This window comes from Vidua macroura, chromosome 12 (assembly GCF_024509145.1).
Source record: "Vidua macroura isolate BioBank_ID:100142 chromosome 12, ASM2450914v1, whole genome shotgun sequence".
NCBI lineage: Eukaryota > Metazoa > Chordata > Aves > Passeriformes > Viduidae > Vidua > Vidua macroura.
The window spans coordinates 12,900,640-12,918,614 of NC_071582.1; the positions used below are offsets into that span (position 1 = coordinate 12,900,640).

The 17,975-nt window shown below is 39.5% G+C and overlaps 1 protein-coding gene and 2 long non-coding RNA genes across 3 annotated transcripts in view; 1 reads left to right on the forward strand and 2 right to left on the reverse strand.

Moving 5' to 3' along the window:
• Positions 1-290: 290 nt before the first annotated feature.
• LOC128813127 (uncharacterized) lies at positions 291-6,159 on the reverse strand. Its single transcript, XR_008438916.1, has 3 exons — positions 5,999-6,159; positions 5,674-5,745; positions 291-493 (listed from the first exon to the last, which is right to left on the reverse strand). It is a non-coding gene; the product is annotated as an uncharacterized LOC128813127 (long non-coding RNA).
• A 1,753-nt stretch (positions 6,160-7,912) lies between these two features.
• On the reverse strand, positions 7,913-12,403 carry LOC128813126 (uncharacterized). The gene is made up of 6 exons (XR_008438915.1): positions 12,225-12,403; positions 11,011-11,173; positions 10,467-10,574; positions 8,958-9,151; positions 8,586-8,634; positions 7,913-8,006 (listed from the first exon to the last, which is right to left on the reverse strand). It is a non-coding gene; the product is annotated as an uncharacterized LOC128813126 (long non-coding RNA).
• Positions 12,404-14,455: 2,052 nt separating this feature from the next.
• SH3GL3 (SH3 domain containing GRB2 like 3, endophilin A3) overlaps positions 14,456-17,975 on the forward strand; it is a 41,775-nt gene continuing 38,255 nt past the window's right edge. The window contains exon 1 of the mRNA XM_053987892.1: positions 14,456-14,565. Within this exon, the coding sequence (XP_053843867.1) occupies positions 14,521-14,565 (45 nt within the window). The 5' untranslated portion in view covers positions 14,456-14,520. The remainder of the gene's footprint in view (positions 14,566-17,975) is intronic.

Sequence of the window (17,975 nt, forward strand, 5' to 3'; positions counted from 1 at the left end):
GGGAACAAAATCTTTCTTTGGAGAAAGCTCTGTTTATCATTCCTATGGGTATTGTGTATGTTTTGCAGTGGGCACACTGTCAACCAAAGCTAAGTTTAACTCACACATAAAAGGTACTTTGCTGGCATCTTTTCATTGCCATTATATCAAAATTACTGTAGCTCAGATGCTGTGGCTTCAAATTGCATCTTCCATATATGAACAGAGAGCTGCTTGTAAGAACAGATAAGAACCAAGAATATAGTTGGCACTAAATAAATAATACTTAATATTTTCATCCTTTTATTTTTAACTCCCTTGCATTCTTCTCTCAAGTTTACACACATACCTGGATGGGGTTCTGTTTAACATAGATATTTTTTCCATTGTTTAGAGAAAAGATATCGAGGGGAGAACTTTTCAATTAAGTGCACATACTCCAAGAGTTAGAAAGGTCAGTCACTTCTCAGGAAGCTTTGGAACTCCTGTAAAATGCTTCCATGTATTTAGGTATCTGAAAGTATGAAGCAAAAAATAGATTAACAAAAATGTTGAGAAAGAGGATTACTCAGAGAGTAAAAATATAAGGAAAATCCCCATCATGGAAGTAACTGGCATCATCTCAAGCGTAGCTGGGCGTGGGAGACTCCCAGCCTTTGCACACCGACTGCATTGCTGATTCCCTTTGTGCAAAAGGTAATTTTTGAGGAAGTTTTGGAGAAAAATCCAGTAAGCTGCAATAGCCTTTGTGTTATATTCAGGGTATGAACAGCTAATACTGGTTATTTTTGTTAGTGCTTAGCATGAAGCACACTTCTTGAAACTACCTGGACTGAGCTCCTTGCCCAGCACCCGGCTGTGCAGTCAGCAGCTGGAATTGCTGTGAGGGTGGAGATGACACTACTCTCCTTACTGTCTCTCTTGCATAGAACATGGAGCACAGACTAAAATTCATCTCTAGTTTTGTGGGTGACTTTAGGTAGTTGGTCATAGAGGTGATAGAGCCAATTTCTGCAAAATTTCAGCCGGCAGAATAAGTCCCCTGATGAGATTTCTGATAAGATTTAAAATATCTTCTGTAGCCTGTAGAAATGCTACTTTCACAGTTCTGTGACAGATCTAGAAATTTTTGATTTTGCTGAAATGTTTTTAATACTGAACTGAAGAAAGCTCTAAACTGATTTACTGAAAAAATGCTTTCTTATGCAGTACCCATTAAATTTACAAGGACTCTAACTTAACCTTTTCTTCTTAGTGTTGACATTGTATCTTGCCTTATTTTTACACAGTTCAGTGGAAGTTATGCTTGCAGCAGAATGCAGGCTGTTTCTGCATGTCAGTTTTGAAACATTTTCACTAGGCAAAGCAGTTTGAGTCCCAAGAATAGGAGATATGGGCTCACTACCAGAGTAGTTTTACACAAACATTTAATTTGTTACGTTTCTGTTCTTTCTCTTTATTTTTTAAACTTCATTTATAGTCACTGTATTTGGTCTGCAGAAAAGTGCAGAAGTAATCAGAATGTTTATTTTATCACCAAGTTTGTATGACATTTGCTATAAACTAATTTTTTTAGGTTCCAAGAGAGTACAATTGATTAGATGCATATTTTCTGAATTATACAACAGATCACACCCAGCTGCACAGCTTTTCTCAGGTAAGTGAGCTATTATATATTCCCCTTTTTCCTCCCTTCCCCAACTTCCCTAATTAATAAGGAAAACCAGACATCTATCTGCATGAGGCTTGTTTTAAAGTCAGTACATATATCCATGGAAAATAAATATCTAGTTACTAGGATTTATCCACTGGGGCCAGCTCTAATAATGAATTTGAAATAGGATTTTCTTACTACAGAAAAAAAAAATCCTCAGACTCAAAGATAAATCAAAGGAAAGTGGCACCCCGGTGGACCAGACAACCCATTGGCAGCACAGTCACATGAAAGCCTCAGAGGTCACTACCTCAGTATCAGCAAAGCTATTTGTAGAGCTCACTGTGGAGTTTCACATCCTGGCTAAATCAGAATACTTAATAACCTGGCACCCAAATTTCACATGTTGCCAGCCTCAGTCCTTATGTGAGCCTTCCTTTCACTGCTTTGGAAGCTTCCCCTTTGAGTTGGAAAATATGGATACACAGTCCTATGTTTTGACAACTCAAAAAAAAATAATTTAGAACCAGCATTAAGAAACTTACTGTGTGGATGTACAGGTAGGTGAATTTTATTGCAAAAAGCATGCTGGCTACATCTACAGCAGATATGCTGAATTGAGAAAGACAAGATAACTCTAATGAAATTGTAGATATGTGCTTTTCTTCCAGTCTATGATACAACTAGGGCCATTACAGGATTTTCTTCAGAAGCCAGCATTTTTAGATCATTAACTGTTTATGAGTAAAGTATCTGCTTTGCATGGTTTTTTGTTTTTTTTTTTTTTTTTAAGATGTTTTGGTTTCTTTTGGGGGAATGGAAATGTAGGTCAGACCCTTGAAACCATTCCCACACACATTCTCTTTTCTACCCATCCATTAATTTTGATTTTGAAAAGTTGCAATGGGATTTTCTGAAATTTCTGATTTTGTGTCTCATGTCCCTGTTCTAATGTAAGAAGAGTCTCCTCATCCAACTCGTATCTCCCAGAAGCCAAAAATGCTGGAGTGATGGCCTGTCCTCACTTTGAAAAGAGACTGTGGTGCACTGCAGGAGATGTAGTTCGACAGGAATGTTCAATCTATACAGCAGATCAGGAGCCAAGAAATACTTGAACAGAGCTCCCACGGCTAAGCAGGGCTCTGAGCACCTCACTTAATCTGCAGTGTGACCACTCCCCACCTGTAAATTGACACACACTTCCTTGTTTCACAAAGGCTTCAAGAGGATAAAAATCTGTGAAAGTTATGAGATTCTCAGATACTGTGATAAGTCCCAGGATAAACAAATGTTGAATGCAAAACAGCAGCTTGCATGGTACATATTCAAGGGCATGTGGAATGAATTAGAAAGATGAAGAGAGGGAGCAAAAGCATGAGGATGGGAAGAAGCAGAAGGGAGGAAGGGTAGACAGAAACACTGCAAGTCAGGCAGTGTCACTGGAAGCAGTGGGAGAATTACACTGAGTCCTGCACACTTTGAGTTCAAACTGCAAATATTCTTGGAAGTGTATATAAAGCAAACTGAGCCAACAGCTTACTAAATGATGTTTTTTGCAAAATTCCAATGTTGACATTTTTGTGAAGTGACCAAAGGTAACTCCCAAAGAAGGGGTCTTACTGTGTGCATTTAGAGCATGAGTGGAGATATTAAACCTAGGTTTTGTTTAATATCTCACAATAATCTTTTTTGGAGGGAGAAAAATAGAAGTGGGTTAAGATAATTAATTTTCCATACTGTGCCCTGCCAGTGGTGTGAGGGAAAAGGCAAGTTTGGATATAGACATTATAGACATGTGTGGATCTGTAAATAATAGGCCATAAGGCCATACACAATTCCTTAGCTGCCTTTTTTTTTTTTTTTTTTTTTGTTCAGAGTGCATATTGTGAAACTACATACTGGGAACAGATTATTGGATTATTTTTCAGACAATGGAATATAAAGATTAACCATTCACTCATTAAAAAAACAAATTCATTTTTAGAACTGCAAGTTTAGTAATATGACAGATCAGTTAGAGAAGCTGCTGCTGCTTGTCAGAGAACTGAAGAGGAAAAGCCATTTGGCATGGCAAGAAAGAAGTGACAAAACTCAGAGGAGAAAATGTAGGATTCATGTATAGAAAGCTTTAATGCAGTGATGCCATGTAGCTGGTTTTATCTTAGTGGAAAGTGTGGAAAGCCTGCCATTAGGATGGGAAGTGTGTGTCCTTTTTGCTCCAGAACATACTGGATGTCATACATTCCTGTGCAGCAGGACAAAACCCCCAGCTAAGCTTTCCAAAAAGGATTTAGGCAATGCACAGTAATTTATGCTGGCTTTCTGCACTAGAGGTCAAAATTGCCACTGGTCATACTAATGACAAGCCTCTGCTCGACTGCAGTGAAACAACAGTGGCTGCAGATGAGCTGTGCTGATATTGCAAAACCTCTTTCAGCAGCAAGGAATGAACCTTAGTGTTGAATGGAAGGAGCTGAAACAGATAGCTGCTCGTGATTTGCTGAGGAATGTCTCAAAGTCACTCTAAGGTATCTAATGCTCATACCATTTACACTAGGCTGGGCTGCCTTAGAAGCAGATTTATATTTGGGTTTTTTTTTCTCTTTGCAGTGATTCACTTTGTACTAAAAACAATGGCTCTTAAGAAATAACTGGCTTAGGTACTTCTCTGTGTCCACTTTGCATATACATGCATTGGAGGCATCTTCAGCCTCGCAATACCCAAAATCTCCTTGATATTTTTAAACTTCAGAAGCAGATTTTAAAATGCTATTTAGTGGTGTTTGAAATCCTATTAGGCTCCTCATCTGCATTTCTGTGTCTAGATTCCATTTAAAATCTGATGCTAGAAGCCCATGTGACACTTGAAACAGAACTTCAAAAATGTAGTTTTTATAGTCTGATCTTAATGAAAAGTATTATATTTTGAATTTCTTCAGGCAAAACTTTAAGATAAAAACAATCTACAACTGAAAATAGTGACTTTATGTTGTATTTTGAAGGTTCTCTCTGCCGGTCACCAAGCATGGTAGATTTTGTGAGGCAAGATCATAAGCCTAAAGAAATTAATAAAAACTCTTTGTTTTCAGTGATCTTCATATCACACCCTTCACTGAAGAATATCCAGATAAACATACACACTGTTTACTGCATTTTATTTGAATGAAAGTGAAAACTAGTGCAAGTGTCAAGAGAAAAACAGCTAAAAATTAAATGGGTAATAGAGCTGCTGAACAACTGATGAAGGAGGTAGCTAAGTACCCAGAGGGGTTTGGAAGGAAAACAGCAGGTATTATTTGAATAAACATGTTTAAAATTATGAAATGTGTCTAATGTGCGTACAAGAAGTCCAGAAAGCCAACAAAGGGTTTTAATGATAGATAAATTTCAAAACACAATATTCTGAAATTTGTTGTCAAAATCCTTTGGTACAGAAATTATAGATTCTAAATGGCCTGACGCATCTTCTCGTCACGCGAATGAAATACAATAAGACATATACTTTCCCACACCTTATGACTTCTCTTCCTCACATCTGTTTTTCACAGTGGTTTTTAATTTTAGGATTTCACCACCACCATTCCCCCTTTCCTCCTGAAGCAGGCAGTGGGAGATCACTGCCATCTACAGATAGGAGATAGTATCACTAATATTAGAGCAAACTGTTGAAACAATTTCATGCTGGAACATTTTTCTCTTTTTCCCTTGAGCACTTGTCTCCTCAATCCTGCCTTCCTCTTAAAAAACCCCCACAAAGTCACCCAACACACGCTGTCATTTCTTTGGCACCCTGACCATAATCACCCTCATTGAAGAAAAAGCATGGTACTTTTAAGAATCTTAGAAGCCCTGTAATGTTTCAAGTCAAAGTTGAAAGAAAAAACCTAAAAAGCAGGATTCACAAATGTGCTTTCCATTACTTATTATATTTGTCAAAATTTAGTATACATGTCAAAATTATAAATGACTTCTTTCTCAGAAGGCAGCTGAGAGAAATAGCAAACTCTGTGGATATTTGTGTAGATGGATTAAGTGGGTACCTGCTTTCCACATTCCACTGCCTGGGTCATAGTTTCAAAGTGACACATCAGGAAAGACAAGCAAGTATGGCACTGTAGGAACAGCAGAGATACAGCTTAATCTCAATTTAATCTCTGTCTTCTATTTTCTTCCTCCAAATAAGGGATTAAGAAAATTGATAAAGCGTCATATTATTTTTATTATAGAAGAACCACACATCTGCAGCCTATCAAAACTCATTACAATTAATATAACTTTAAAAAGCAAAAAGAATAAAATCAGTGATTTCCATCCTGTATCTTCTGTATTTATATAGAAAGTTATTAATTGTAACAAAATGCTTACCAAACATGTCAGATATCCATCACTAAGACATGATGGCATTCACCATTTTTTAACCTTTTCCAATAGGTGCTGTTCCACTGAATTCTTGAAATTACTGCCTATGTGAAAACATTACAAAATATTAGAATCACAGATTTGGAAAATTAAAAGCAGTCCAGTGTCCCCATTAAGGGTAAGTGATTTGGCAGCTTGCATTTCCATTTCTGCCATGTTATACTTGACACAGTAAAGAAACTGATGGGCAGAACCAAAAAGAACCTATTTCCCTCTGAACTATCTAAATATAGGATTGGGCTCATAGAAATTATTTTTAACCTATGAACTTGAGAATTTAAGTCTGCAAGAGATCACACAGCTGTGAAAAAAGGCAGAAGCTAAATACAGTAGAGTTAATGTAATCTGTAATTGCAGGGGCTTTCATTTGCTGTCTGCCCAAATAGTCTCCTTCATGCACTGGAGAAATGCTTCTTATTTGCTTTTCAGGTGAGAGAATTTCCCTGGCTTGTTTGTCCTACTGTCTGTCCATCATCCTAGCAGCCAGAGTACAATTTTTTCTCCTTTGATTTGGGAGCCCATTGCAGCATGATTACATGATTGCTTCAAGGAACATATTATTATACTAGCAACACCAAACAAGTGTATTTTTGGACAAGTTCAAGGTATAAAAGCAACAGTTAATCTGGTCTGATCATAGGGAAGGAGAGATCTCTGACTCTGAAAATCTTTACCATCATTGTTTTGCACAGCCAGTTTCCCTTTGATAATCCTGTGCCCACTGAATTGCAGAAGGTATGTCTGGTTTCCTTCAAAACTTCTGACAATTTGAACCCAGCTCATAAGAGCAACTTTCAAAAAATACAGGCTGAAAGTTTAGGCCCCACTGAAGTCAGAGGCAAAAGTCCTGTCAGCTTCAGTAAGATCAGATTTTCATTTGTGATATTGATTCAGCTGCTACCTTTAAATACAACAGCTTTAAGGCTGTTTCTACAGAAAGTCAGTGTCAGGTGTGTTTATTATTTTAAGCCACACAATTTCTTTAGGAAAGTAAATATCTGAGTATCTTTACATTTCAACGAGCAAGTTAGGAAGTCTGACAGGAGGCATGCCTGTGTTTCACATATTTTTAACATCTATTTAATTGAAATGGTTTTATGGAAACTACAGAATGAAAGCTGCTTTTTCCCCCCCTCTCTCTCAAAGGGTGTTTCTATATGTAGCCAGGAGGTGGCATTCCTGGGTTACAGTTAAAGGAATTCGTATACACAATTTCTCTTTTGCATTTGAGAGAGAAAAAGGTTTCTTACTATAGTGGCAGTTAGTCAATTAACTGAGGTTTAAACTAATGCAATAAATTTGCTTTATATAGTCTTTATTTTACGAGAAGTGGCAGAGTTATCCAGTAGTAGACATTAATCTTCATCATGAGACAGCAGGGATCTGGCAAGTTGCATCCATCTTCCTGTAAAGTATTTGATAGTAAAAGTCCTTGTCTTCAATTCCGTCATTTTGTTCCTCCAAATAAGCCAGTTTGCAATAATTAATTGACCACAATACTACCCACTATAATACTGTTATAAGAACAGTTAGGAAATCTGAGGGGGGAAAAAAACCCAGTTGAATTTTATCCAGTCAATGAATCTTAATCAGATTTTTCAAAGTCTGATCATTGCCATTTGTGATCCAGTTGGTCTATGGAGTATTGCCATATTTAACATCTGTGTCACATCATGCCTTTCCTGTTGCCTCATTGATCAACAGACAACATGTGATGTTTCCCAGATGTTCAAACACGGCGGATCCCAAAAGACCTATTAAATTACACTGAAAGCAAAACAACATCTATGTTGTAGAGGTTTTGTTAAATTCATGTATGCCTGAATATTCACAAACTTGCTACAAGATACTTACTGATATTCAAATTGCTTTTACAAATCAGTCCAACTCTGAAATGTCCACATTGTGTATTATATAAGGACTCTGTGTCACAGAATTGATAAAATTTTCAGTTCTGCAATATAAAGCAAGTTAAAATAGAATTAAGCATCTACTTACACATGGAGAAGATAAACCACTGGATTTTTTACTTCATGTTACTATTTGTCTCTTCTCACTACAGGCAATCTGTGTCCTTGCAGATTTTTACTCAGATTTATTGATAATTATATATTTTTTTCTCAGATGAAGCTGAATAAATAATGATTTTTAACAGCCTGTGCATTGCATTCGCTAAGCAAGTCAAGGCAGTATGTGCTATTCTTCAGTGTGGCCTTTTTCCACTGAAAAACATCATTATAAAGATCAAGACTTACAAAGATATTACTTAAACCTTTGTTCTGTACCTGAATAACAGTGACATGAAATTCTAGATGGGATTTCAGACAGCATATATGATCCAGCTTACACCAGCATGGTACAACAGCATGATACGGTAATTTTAACATTACTATGAATATCCTTCACACCTTTCTGAAGCTAGTGCTACTCTTATAGCAACATTTCAACTCCATATTTTGTGCTGGCATTTTCAGCCATGAGAGTCTCAGCATTTTCTGATGAACACAGGCAGTTGTGCGCAGAAAATCAGTACCTTCATTTTGTCACCTGCGAATCAGCAGCACAGAGAACTCAGGTGCAATCTGTTTAAATCAAAGCAACATATCTCCACATTACTACAATGACTCATCAAAAGTTTATTTTGCCTTACTCTTTAATAAGAAGGAACATAGCTACTTTAAAAGGCCACCTCAAAGAGAGGTGTTTCTTCTGTGCTTATTGATGATACCATCAACATTTGTTTTTCTCTTAAATCAAATAGGTTTTACAATAGGTTGCTTCTTCTTTCCCAGGAAAGAGGTGAAGAAATTTCAATTCAGAAATGGCCCTATATTTATTTTTGGTATTTTCCAATAGAAAAAAGGGTTTTTTTCCCCAACCCAGCCTTTCCTGGTGGATTTGTTACCTTGCTGTAGCTCCACGAAGCAGCTCCCCCTGGACCCAGGTGCTCGGTTCTGCTGCTGTGCTCAGCCCGCGGCTCCCACGCTGCTCCGGAGCAGCGCCACGCAGGGATCTGCTCTGGGGGATGCAGGCCCTGGAGGCAGCACTTCCACAGAGGGATTAAGCAGCCAGAGCAGCTGCTCGTGGGAAGTGATGCTGCTGCACTGACAACAATGAGATTCAAAGTTTAAGTGATGTTTTTTTCCGATTTGGTCAGAAAATAGAAATGCTTCCCTTTATGGAAACAGACTTATTCAAAAGAAAACATCTTACAATGGTTTGCCAAGTTGAAAACTCCAAGTTAGGAGGAAATAAAAATTAGTAATACTAGATTAGTAATACTCCAGTATTTTCAGGTTTGTCTCCACTGTGGAGTAATTTTGGACAGTCACATCTTTACTTCAATTTACACATATAGCTAATTTTTGGTGAGCAGTCTAGCTGCTTGTCTGAGAGCACTGAGTGCCCAGGTGTATGTTAATTACAAAACCTTTTTTGTTTTAGTGATACCAGGAGCAACATAGGCACCTAAAAGTTACAAGATCTCCAAGTTGGAGCTGTCCAGGAGTCTATCCACATGGTATAATTTGCAAGATTAGGACTGCTAATTTTCAGAGACTTCGGAATGACAGAGCTGCATACACAAAAAAAGTAGGTTGTTGCGTTTTTAAAATTAGAGAATCTACTTATGGTATGGACATATGTAACTTAAAAAAAATTCTCTGTTTAGATTTTGAACTCACCTGAATTGTTTATATCTCTTTTTAAAATAAACACATAATTAGAACCATCTTTATTAATGGCATAAGACCTAACACACTTTTGTTTTGTTATTGACACTTGCAGAACATCAGCCAGAGATTTAGCAAAGTGCTGACAGAAGGTATGTGCAGTATCACGGAGAAGCATGTGGAATACAAACACAGGAAGGAGACAAGAAAAGCAAGGATCTGCATAATGGTAAAGCAACACATATGGAAAGTCAGCTTGAGAAGAACAGTCACATATGCCAAAAATAATTCACTAGCTACATTTAGTTAGAAGATCTGGGGAGCAAACATAAGCATCCTAAACAACTGCAGTAGGTTAGCCAGAGTGTCTGCTGGCCCCAGGGTCACATATTCCTGCTCTAACTGCCAGCAGCGTCCCTTTGGAATGAGGAGCTTTCCAAGTGCTGGCCAGTGCTGGCTGTGGAGGGAAAACTGTCTGTTCTTTTCCGTTTCTCATGATTTCTTATGAAATGTATACTGCAATGTAAAGCCCTTTCAGAAATACCTGAGCCAGTTGATCTGTGCAGAATGTGCTGATCTGCAGAATTGCTTGGTTATGTTCTAGAAACAAAAATGTAGTGTTGGCCTGCTCCTGCAGGATGAATGCATCTTTGTGTGACCAATTCTTTTTGTTTCATTATAAATAATTCTTTCATTTGAATATATAGAAAGGCTGCTAAAACAGCCACATGAGATAACCCTACCGTCCTGGCCATATTTTGCAGAAGGATTTTCTTCTGTTCTTGTTATTGGGGTCATTTGCTGTTGGCATTGCTTTCATATTGTCAGCTCCCAAGTTTGTTGTGTGACATCTGTAAAATAATGAAATGGATGACATTTGGGACTGATTTCACCAAGTGTTCTACTCCTTTGGATCTCACTCTGGAAGACTATGTTTTATATTACTTCATTTGCTTGGGTCAAAACTTAAGAATCGGTGTCACTTGAGTTTAGTAATCCCCTCTTTTTTCTAGAATTGTCAAACTAGGTGAATCTGAGCCTGCTTTATTTTGAAGGCTTTCTACAAGTTTGCTCTTGTAGAGTGGGTTATTGGCCAACTGTTCTTTCAAATGGCATCATTTTCCTAGAGGATCATCTTTTCCAAATGCTCGTTTTCTAAATAACAATTTTCAAGTATACTCTCTTCCTGTGACCAAAACCACAGCCTATTGCCACAATTTTGATGACTAACATGAAAACTAACTAGGTAATCTGCACTGTCATTACATACAGATAATCCTTACAGACCATTAATGGATATCACACCACGTCTGAGAGTCTTGGTCACTGTTGTTTGTAGTTGCTCTTGCCCTGGATCAGGTGAGTACATCCAAAGGCTCCTTCTAATGCCTTGTGTTGAAATGCATTGCATGATAAGCTGATACACAGTAATTTATCTTTTCTTTAAGTTCTAAATATTAAAAAAAAAAAAGCTTTAATAATGTAGTCAGCATGACCCAGAATCAAATACAATAGAATTTCATTGCAAACTCATCTTTCCTTCCTTTTTTGACATTTTCTTTTATGGCAGTAACCACCAAAGACCCAGACTATATTTCAATGACAGTTTTCATTATTTTTAAGAGACATTCAAACGAATGTGAATGTAGTTGGTTTCAAATACCAAGTAAATTCCAATGCTAAGGTGCCTCTATATAATTTAAAAAATACCTCTAGTTTTCATTTTGCTGGAAACCTAATACTTCACGTGGCTGCTACTGCAATTTCAGCTGTTACAAGTAGGATGATTTGTTCATTGAAAACCAATCACCTATGAGATTATTTGTCATATCTTTAGATTGAGTTTCTAATAACAGTGTTTTTCCCATAGTATTAGCCACACTGAAATGCAAGTGAATTACAAATTTAACCTTTTAGTCAAGATTCTCTCTTGTTTGAATTTCACAGGACCAATTTTCAAGCACAGTTCTCCCATGTGAGCAGGCAGTGCATATTTTCTAGTCACTACCTTGATCTGAGCCCAGTTAGGAGTTCTCAGTTTGTGCAAATTCCATTGTCCATTTTAGCACACCTGATTCAGTAACATGCTGGAGCCATTATGAATTCCTCTCATGCACTTTAATATTTCCTGAGTAGTGGAAGTGTAATTGTTGTTTGAATACCCAGACATCTAGAACTTTTGCCCTGAAGGTCTCCTCTGTGAAGCATTTTTCACTCTGCCCTAGCCTGTCTTCCACTTCTAACAACTTCATTAGAAGCTTTTTTCCATCATGTCAGCATTTACCTGAACCTCTTTCCAAATTTTTTGGTAGTATTTCTCATTTCTCTCATTTTATAGACTAAACTAACTTTGCATAAATCTTAAGGATTATCACCCAGCAAATTACAATATTTTCTTTTTTTTCCCATGAGGTAAAACTATGTGATTATAAAGCCTTCTAGACATTCCTTAGCCGCTGTGCATTGCTGGCTACAAGCTATAACTTTTACTTGGTACTGACCTGAATACCAGTGTCTTTCAGGGTGCCTCCACCAAGTCATCAGTACCTGGACTACACAGTTTGGCTCATTAAATAGGTTTTCACCTTGTCTGTATCACTGAGCAATTAGGCTATGAAGTGAAATTCCCACAGGGCATTTCCCACTTGCAAATTCTTGTACCCCTTCAGCAGAGGCAACATGGCTGCTATCCTTGGGCTACAAAAAGGAGTTAAAAAAAAAAAAAAAAGAAGTTGTAGACATGCAGCCTTACTAAAGTTTTTTATCTAATCCAATTTTACAGCTAACACCCACAGCAACTCCATAATCCATTCATTCCCCTCCACAGAGATTTATTTCAAGCTCCTTCCTTCTTTGCTCTGGTCCAGCCATTCCTAAAGCTGAAGATTAGCCAAAGCTGCCTAGTCTCCCTAATTCCATAGTACAGTAAGAGCTTGCTTTAATTCCTTTTATGGAGCTCCAATATCCTAGTTTAGGCCTTATTTCCTCACCTGAGGTGTCTACAGACGTGTCACTAATTTAAGGCATAACTAATTTGGCCCTGACAGTTAACATCTTGCTGCCAGTGTCAATTAGGGAGGAGAAACAACTGCTGAAATCAGGTGTCTGTGGTGTAATCATGTTTACTCGTAAGGAGGCCAAAAATGCTCTTTCCCTAGACACAGGTGGCCCCAGATAACATGGTGATGGCAGGCTTCTTTCAAACATTTCCAAATCCCTGACGGACTTCCCCAAACAGTTTGTCTTCCAGAGTAAATGTTGATTGATGCTCTCCTCTTTGCTTTCTCTCCTGCCTCTCCTCTACAGAGAGTCCTTTGTCAAGTAACAGCCAGATCTTCAGCTCATTAATGTGTTTGTCTTTACACTTTATTTCTTAGTCATATAATATTTTTTTCTAAGAAATGGGAACAGCGATTCCTTTCTCCCAAATTGCAGTGTGACAACCAGTATGAAAGTTCTTGTATTTTTTCTTCTTTGCTATTCTAAAGAAGTAACTCTATCATACTCTGAAAATGTTTTTCTCTCCTAACCCAAGCAAAATGCAGTGAGCATGACAGTGAGTAACACAGAGCTCTGCTGCAGCCAGCAAAGCTTATCTCTGAACTGCTCCCCATGTCCCTGCATAAGTTTCAGCTGAATCACAACTCCCAAGTATCCTTACAGCTGGGATCAAGCAGCATTATCACAGAGCTTATCTTCCCCAGAATGTAAGCATCGCTTGGAATTGCTGTACCATGAAGGCAGAACCACATCTCTAATTTATATCAGCACATTCCTGATACACAGTCATATTTCAGTATATAATCTGTAAATCCCTCACATAACAACCAACCAAACAGCTAAAACATCCTTTCAGCAGAGCTCTTTCTAGTCTGTCTGCTCTTCTGAGTGAGAGACTGTGCCCTTTGGAACCCTGAGCAGCATCACTGCCGGTATGGAGTCACACTACCAAGTGGATTTTTTCTGGTGCACAGCACCAGCCAGGTGTGTTCTGGACTGCTGCAAGAGCTTTCATGTTTTAAGAGCTATAATTAAATTACCACCTACAATGATGGACCGGAGGTTAATGAGCTCAGACAGAGATGCTACGTTGAACCACAAGAAATGAGACAGACCCATAATGAGACATTTTCAGCCTTATTTGAAATAAGACAGATGAAACCAGGCAGCTGACTGGCCTTTTGGTGCCGGGGCTGTGCTCTCCACCAGCGGGTGCCCGGGCGGTGCTCCCCGCGGACAGAGTGGGTGCTGTGTGGGTGCCCGGGCGGTGCTCCCCGCAGGCGGGGTGCTCGGTGGGTGCTGTGTGGGTGCCCGGGCGGTGCTCCCCGCAGGCGGGGTGCTCTGTGGGTGCTGTGTGGGTGCCCGGGCGGTGCTCCCCGCAGGCGGGGTGCTCGGTGGGTGCTGTGTGGGTGCCCGGGCGGTGCTCCCCGCAGGCGGGGTGCTCTGTGGGTGCTGTGTGGGTGCCCGGGCGGTGCTCCCCGCCGCCGCCGTGCCCTCGCCGGCCCAGCGCAGCCCCCGCCCGGTTCCCGCCGCTGTCTCCATGCGACAGCGGAGCGTGGGCGTCTCCCAGCGCTCTCATTTGCATAGCCCGGCGAACGGCCAATGGGCGGGCGGCGCTGCCGCCACATTTGCATGTGGCCGGGCGGCGGCCAATGGGGCGGCGGCGGCCGGGCGCGCGGAGGGCGATGCTCCCGGCGGCGCGCGGGCGGTGCTGCGCGAGGCCGGGCCGGGCGCGGGGACCTGCCGGGCGCGGGCGGCCCTGGGCCCGGGCGGCCGCGGGGCAGCGGCGGCGGGACCATGTCGGTGGCGGGGCTCAAGAAGCAGTTCCACAAAGCCAGCCAGGTATGGGGGCCGCGGCGGGGCCCGGGCGAGCTGTGCTGTTGATGAGCGGGTCGCCGAGCGCCCGCTCCCGCACGGGCGGCGGGTCTCTCCTCCGTCTGTGGCAGCATCACCCTGGCACCTCCGGGGAGTGTTTCCTTCAGCGTTACCTCCGGGCCCTGCGCTCGTGTTTCTGCCTGTCAGCTTCCTGTGCTGTTCTCACAGGAGAAGGTTGCCCCTTCCAATTCTTTTGCTTGGGGCTTCAGGTCTTTCCTTTAGTTATTAATATTTCTATTTGTTGGTGGGTTCGGGTTCGTGTTTTGAGGCCTCAGTTAAAGCTACAGCCTGTATGGTAGCAGCTTTCCCCTGAAGAGTTCATTGTTTTGATATGCCGCGAATTGCTGGTTTATTTTCCTACCTGGAATGCCATGTATTTGTCCTGTAGAGGGTATCAGATGTTTCTAGAGTTTTCCCTCCTTTTCTAGATGCTGTACTCTTCTCTAAAGTGAATCTTCATCTTCTTCTGACCCCTTTATTTCTTCTCTCTTTTATATGTGCTTTATTTTAATAGTTTAGCTGGTTTCTTTAAAGAGAGGAGCACATTTCTTCCAAGCAGGAAGACTGGTTGAATTCCATGGCAGGATGGTGCCAGTGCCAAACCCTGCATTGATGCAGGGGCTTCAGGATGTGGCTGTAGTGGGATTCTTCCACTGAAGGTTTTTGGACGTCTCGGCTGCTTTGCTTGCTCATTCCAAGTCAAAGAGATCTGTATTTCTGCTGGTTGTCATTAATGATAATGGTAATATTGAAATTAGTGTCTGTAACCTGTTCAGTAAAATCTGACAGCTGCTTTTGTCTTGAGGAGAGTGAGGAAAATAAAAGTTCATTGAGTGCTTGGCTGTCATCTTGCTAGGTCTTCCTTCAGCTATGTAGCTTGTCAGCAACCCAAGTACAGAATCTGCACTTTATTTGGATACAGAGATGCTAAATATTTGTATCTAATGTTTCAGTAGTGTGCTCTCTTTCATGGAATGTACTGATCCTGAAAAATGTTGTGAATTGGTATCTTTTAGTTAACTTTCACTGTTTCTTTGAGAAAATGCTGGACCTGTAGAATAAACAAATCCAAGGACAATTTATTAAAGATTTTGGCTTGTTTTGCATCTGATATTCTGGTAAGTGGTGCAGCCTTTGCTGTAGTGAGCTTGTAACTCAGGAAGCTGAAGATACTTCAGTAAGGAAGTTTGAGAGGTAACCACAGGAAGAACTCTCTTGTCTAGCACTGAGTAACAGTGCAGGTTACTTAATCCTGCTCAGATGTCAGGTAAACAAGCAAACAAAAGGATGGGTGGGATCTGATAAAGGTAGTAGTAATGGCAGAAAGGAGCTGTAAAATATATTGAATTTGACTGCATCTATTGGAAAGTTGTGGTATGACTTCCAATATTCAATACAGTAAGGAACTGCAATGCATAACTCATAAGAATATTCTTCTTCTCAGGGTGGGTTAAAGGTAAAAGTTTCAAGTTATTTTCAAATGAACTGAGGAAGAAACATTAAATCAGTTGATTGAAAAAGTCTGTAGTTATGGAAATGTATTTCCTAGGAAATTAAAGTTCAGGAATAAGATACTGGAATTTTTTTTTTTTTTGGTACTAAGGTAATAGGAGACACTTCTTAAAAGCTCATTCTGTAACAATTCAGATAAGATGTTGGGCAAAATAATAGTGGGAAAATAACAGAAGAAATAGCATATATATGTAGTGGATCAGAACAGCCATGTCTAAACAATGAAACTGCTTATCTCTGACACACAGAGACACAGTCATGCCTAGATATATAAACTTGTTGAACTAACAAAAATAAGGTGGGACATGAAAAATGGAAATATTGAGATTCCATCTTTTAGAAGAATTATTTACAAAATGCTAAAACAAGCAAATGCAGAGCATGAGAGGTATTTCTCTACAGAAGGTTTGTTAAATTTCCAAGTACTGTGGGATCACTTAAGGAGACAGAGACCTTTGTGTATTGAGTGGATGAAAGATGCCAATGGTAACTGTTAACAGCAGAGACAGGCATTGCTTGGGGAAAGAATGAAATTAATTCCTTTAGTGTTCCCAAAGGAGAATGGGGGCAGATGACAAAAACTGGCAAATGTCCCAGAGGACATTGAGGAATACTGGAGGGAATGAGACTACTGTCAGGACATGTGATTAAGGAAAAAGAATAATATTTGAAAGCTGACAGAACCTAAGGACAAAACATCTGAAGGCTGAAGCAAGTGTATTAAGACAATCTGTATTTAACAGTTCATTCAGAAATGTGAATAAATATCCAAAAAATGACAAGATCCATATATACTATTTCCATGCTAAAATAGACTTCTGTTAAATGGAAATAAATTACAATTCTAAATTAAATATAGAGTAGTATAGATACATAGTTATAAAAGTAAAATAAATAGAGTTATTCTAAACGCTGCTTGCTCTTACTGAACCACTGAACTTTTTTTTTGCAAAAAACTGCATTTTAGTTTTGTGCTTGTAAAAAGCCTATGTGTCTTTATGTAAAGATTTTGTTGACTAGTGGTGATCACCTTTGTGTGTAGGCTTAAATTCTAAGTGCAGGAGTCCAGGAAAACAAAAATTACTTATGATTTTATACATGCAGTTGAGGTTTCTGGGATATTTGTCTGATGCTTGTCAGCTTGGTTTGTCTGAAGTTACACTTAAGTAAATGAGTGTTTGCTTTATGAAAGGTCAACAGCTAACTTTTTATGGTTACTAATGCCCTTGCTAAAATCAGGCATGACAAGCTATTGCAAACTTGGCTAGTGTAGTAAAAAGTCACCATGGGTCTGTCTGTAATCCAGTAATTCAGTGGAATTACTGGATTGTTTGGGTGGTTTTCCCTTAGAATTTCTTACCCAATTGTATTTTTTTTTCCACTGAAAATTGCATGTTTGTTGGTTTTCACTGAAGTGTCAGGCAGTGAGATCTAGAAGACAGCTCTTGTGTTACAGTGTCAAAATTTACTGCAGTGAGGTCTGTACCCCAGAGGGAGTAGAGTTTGTGCTGGTTTTCTGTACATTCCAATATATAAAGCTGCAGTGCTACTCCATTATCTGTCCCCTAATGATTGCTTGCCCTGGTGTCATGGAATGGATAGACCCGAAGCTGGGATGGATCTCAAAATTTCGGTGTCTGTTACGAAGTGATAACACCCTTCGTGTTATTTGAATTTTCTTTACTATGCCTTCTACTTAGGTTATAAGTTTATATTGAAGTTCTTTAATTGAAAGTGTACTGCAGTGAGGGTCTCTTTCATTTTCCTCATTAAATATCAGTGATGATTCCTTGAGTGTAACTCATTTAACTCATGAAATACTAAGCAGAACCTGTGAAGTGTCTTACCACCTCTCACTGGCTGAT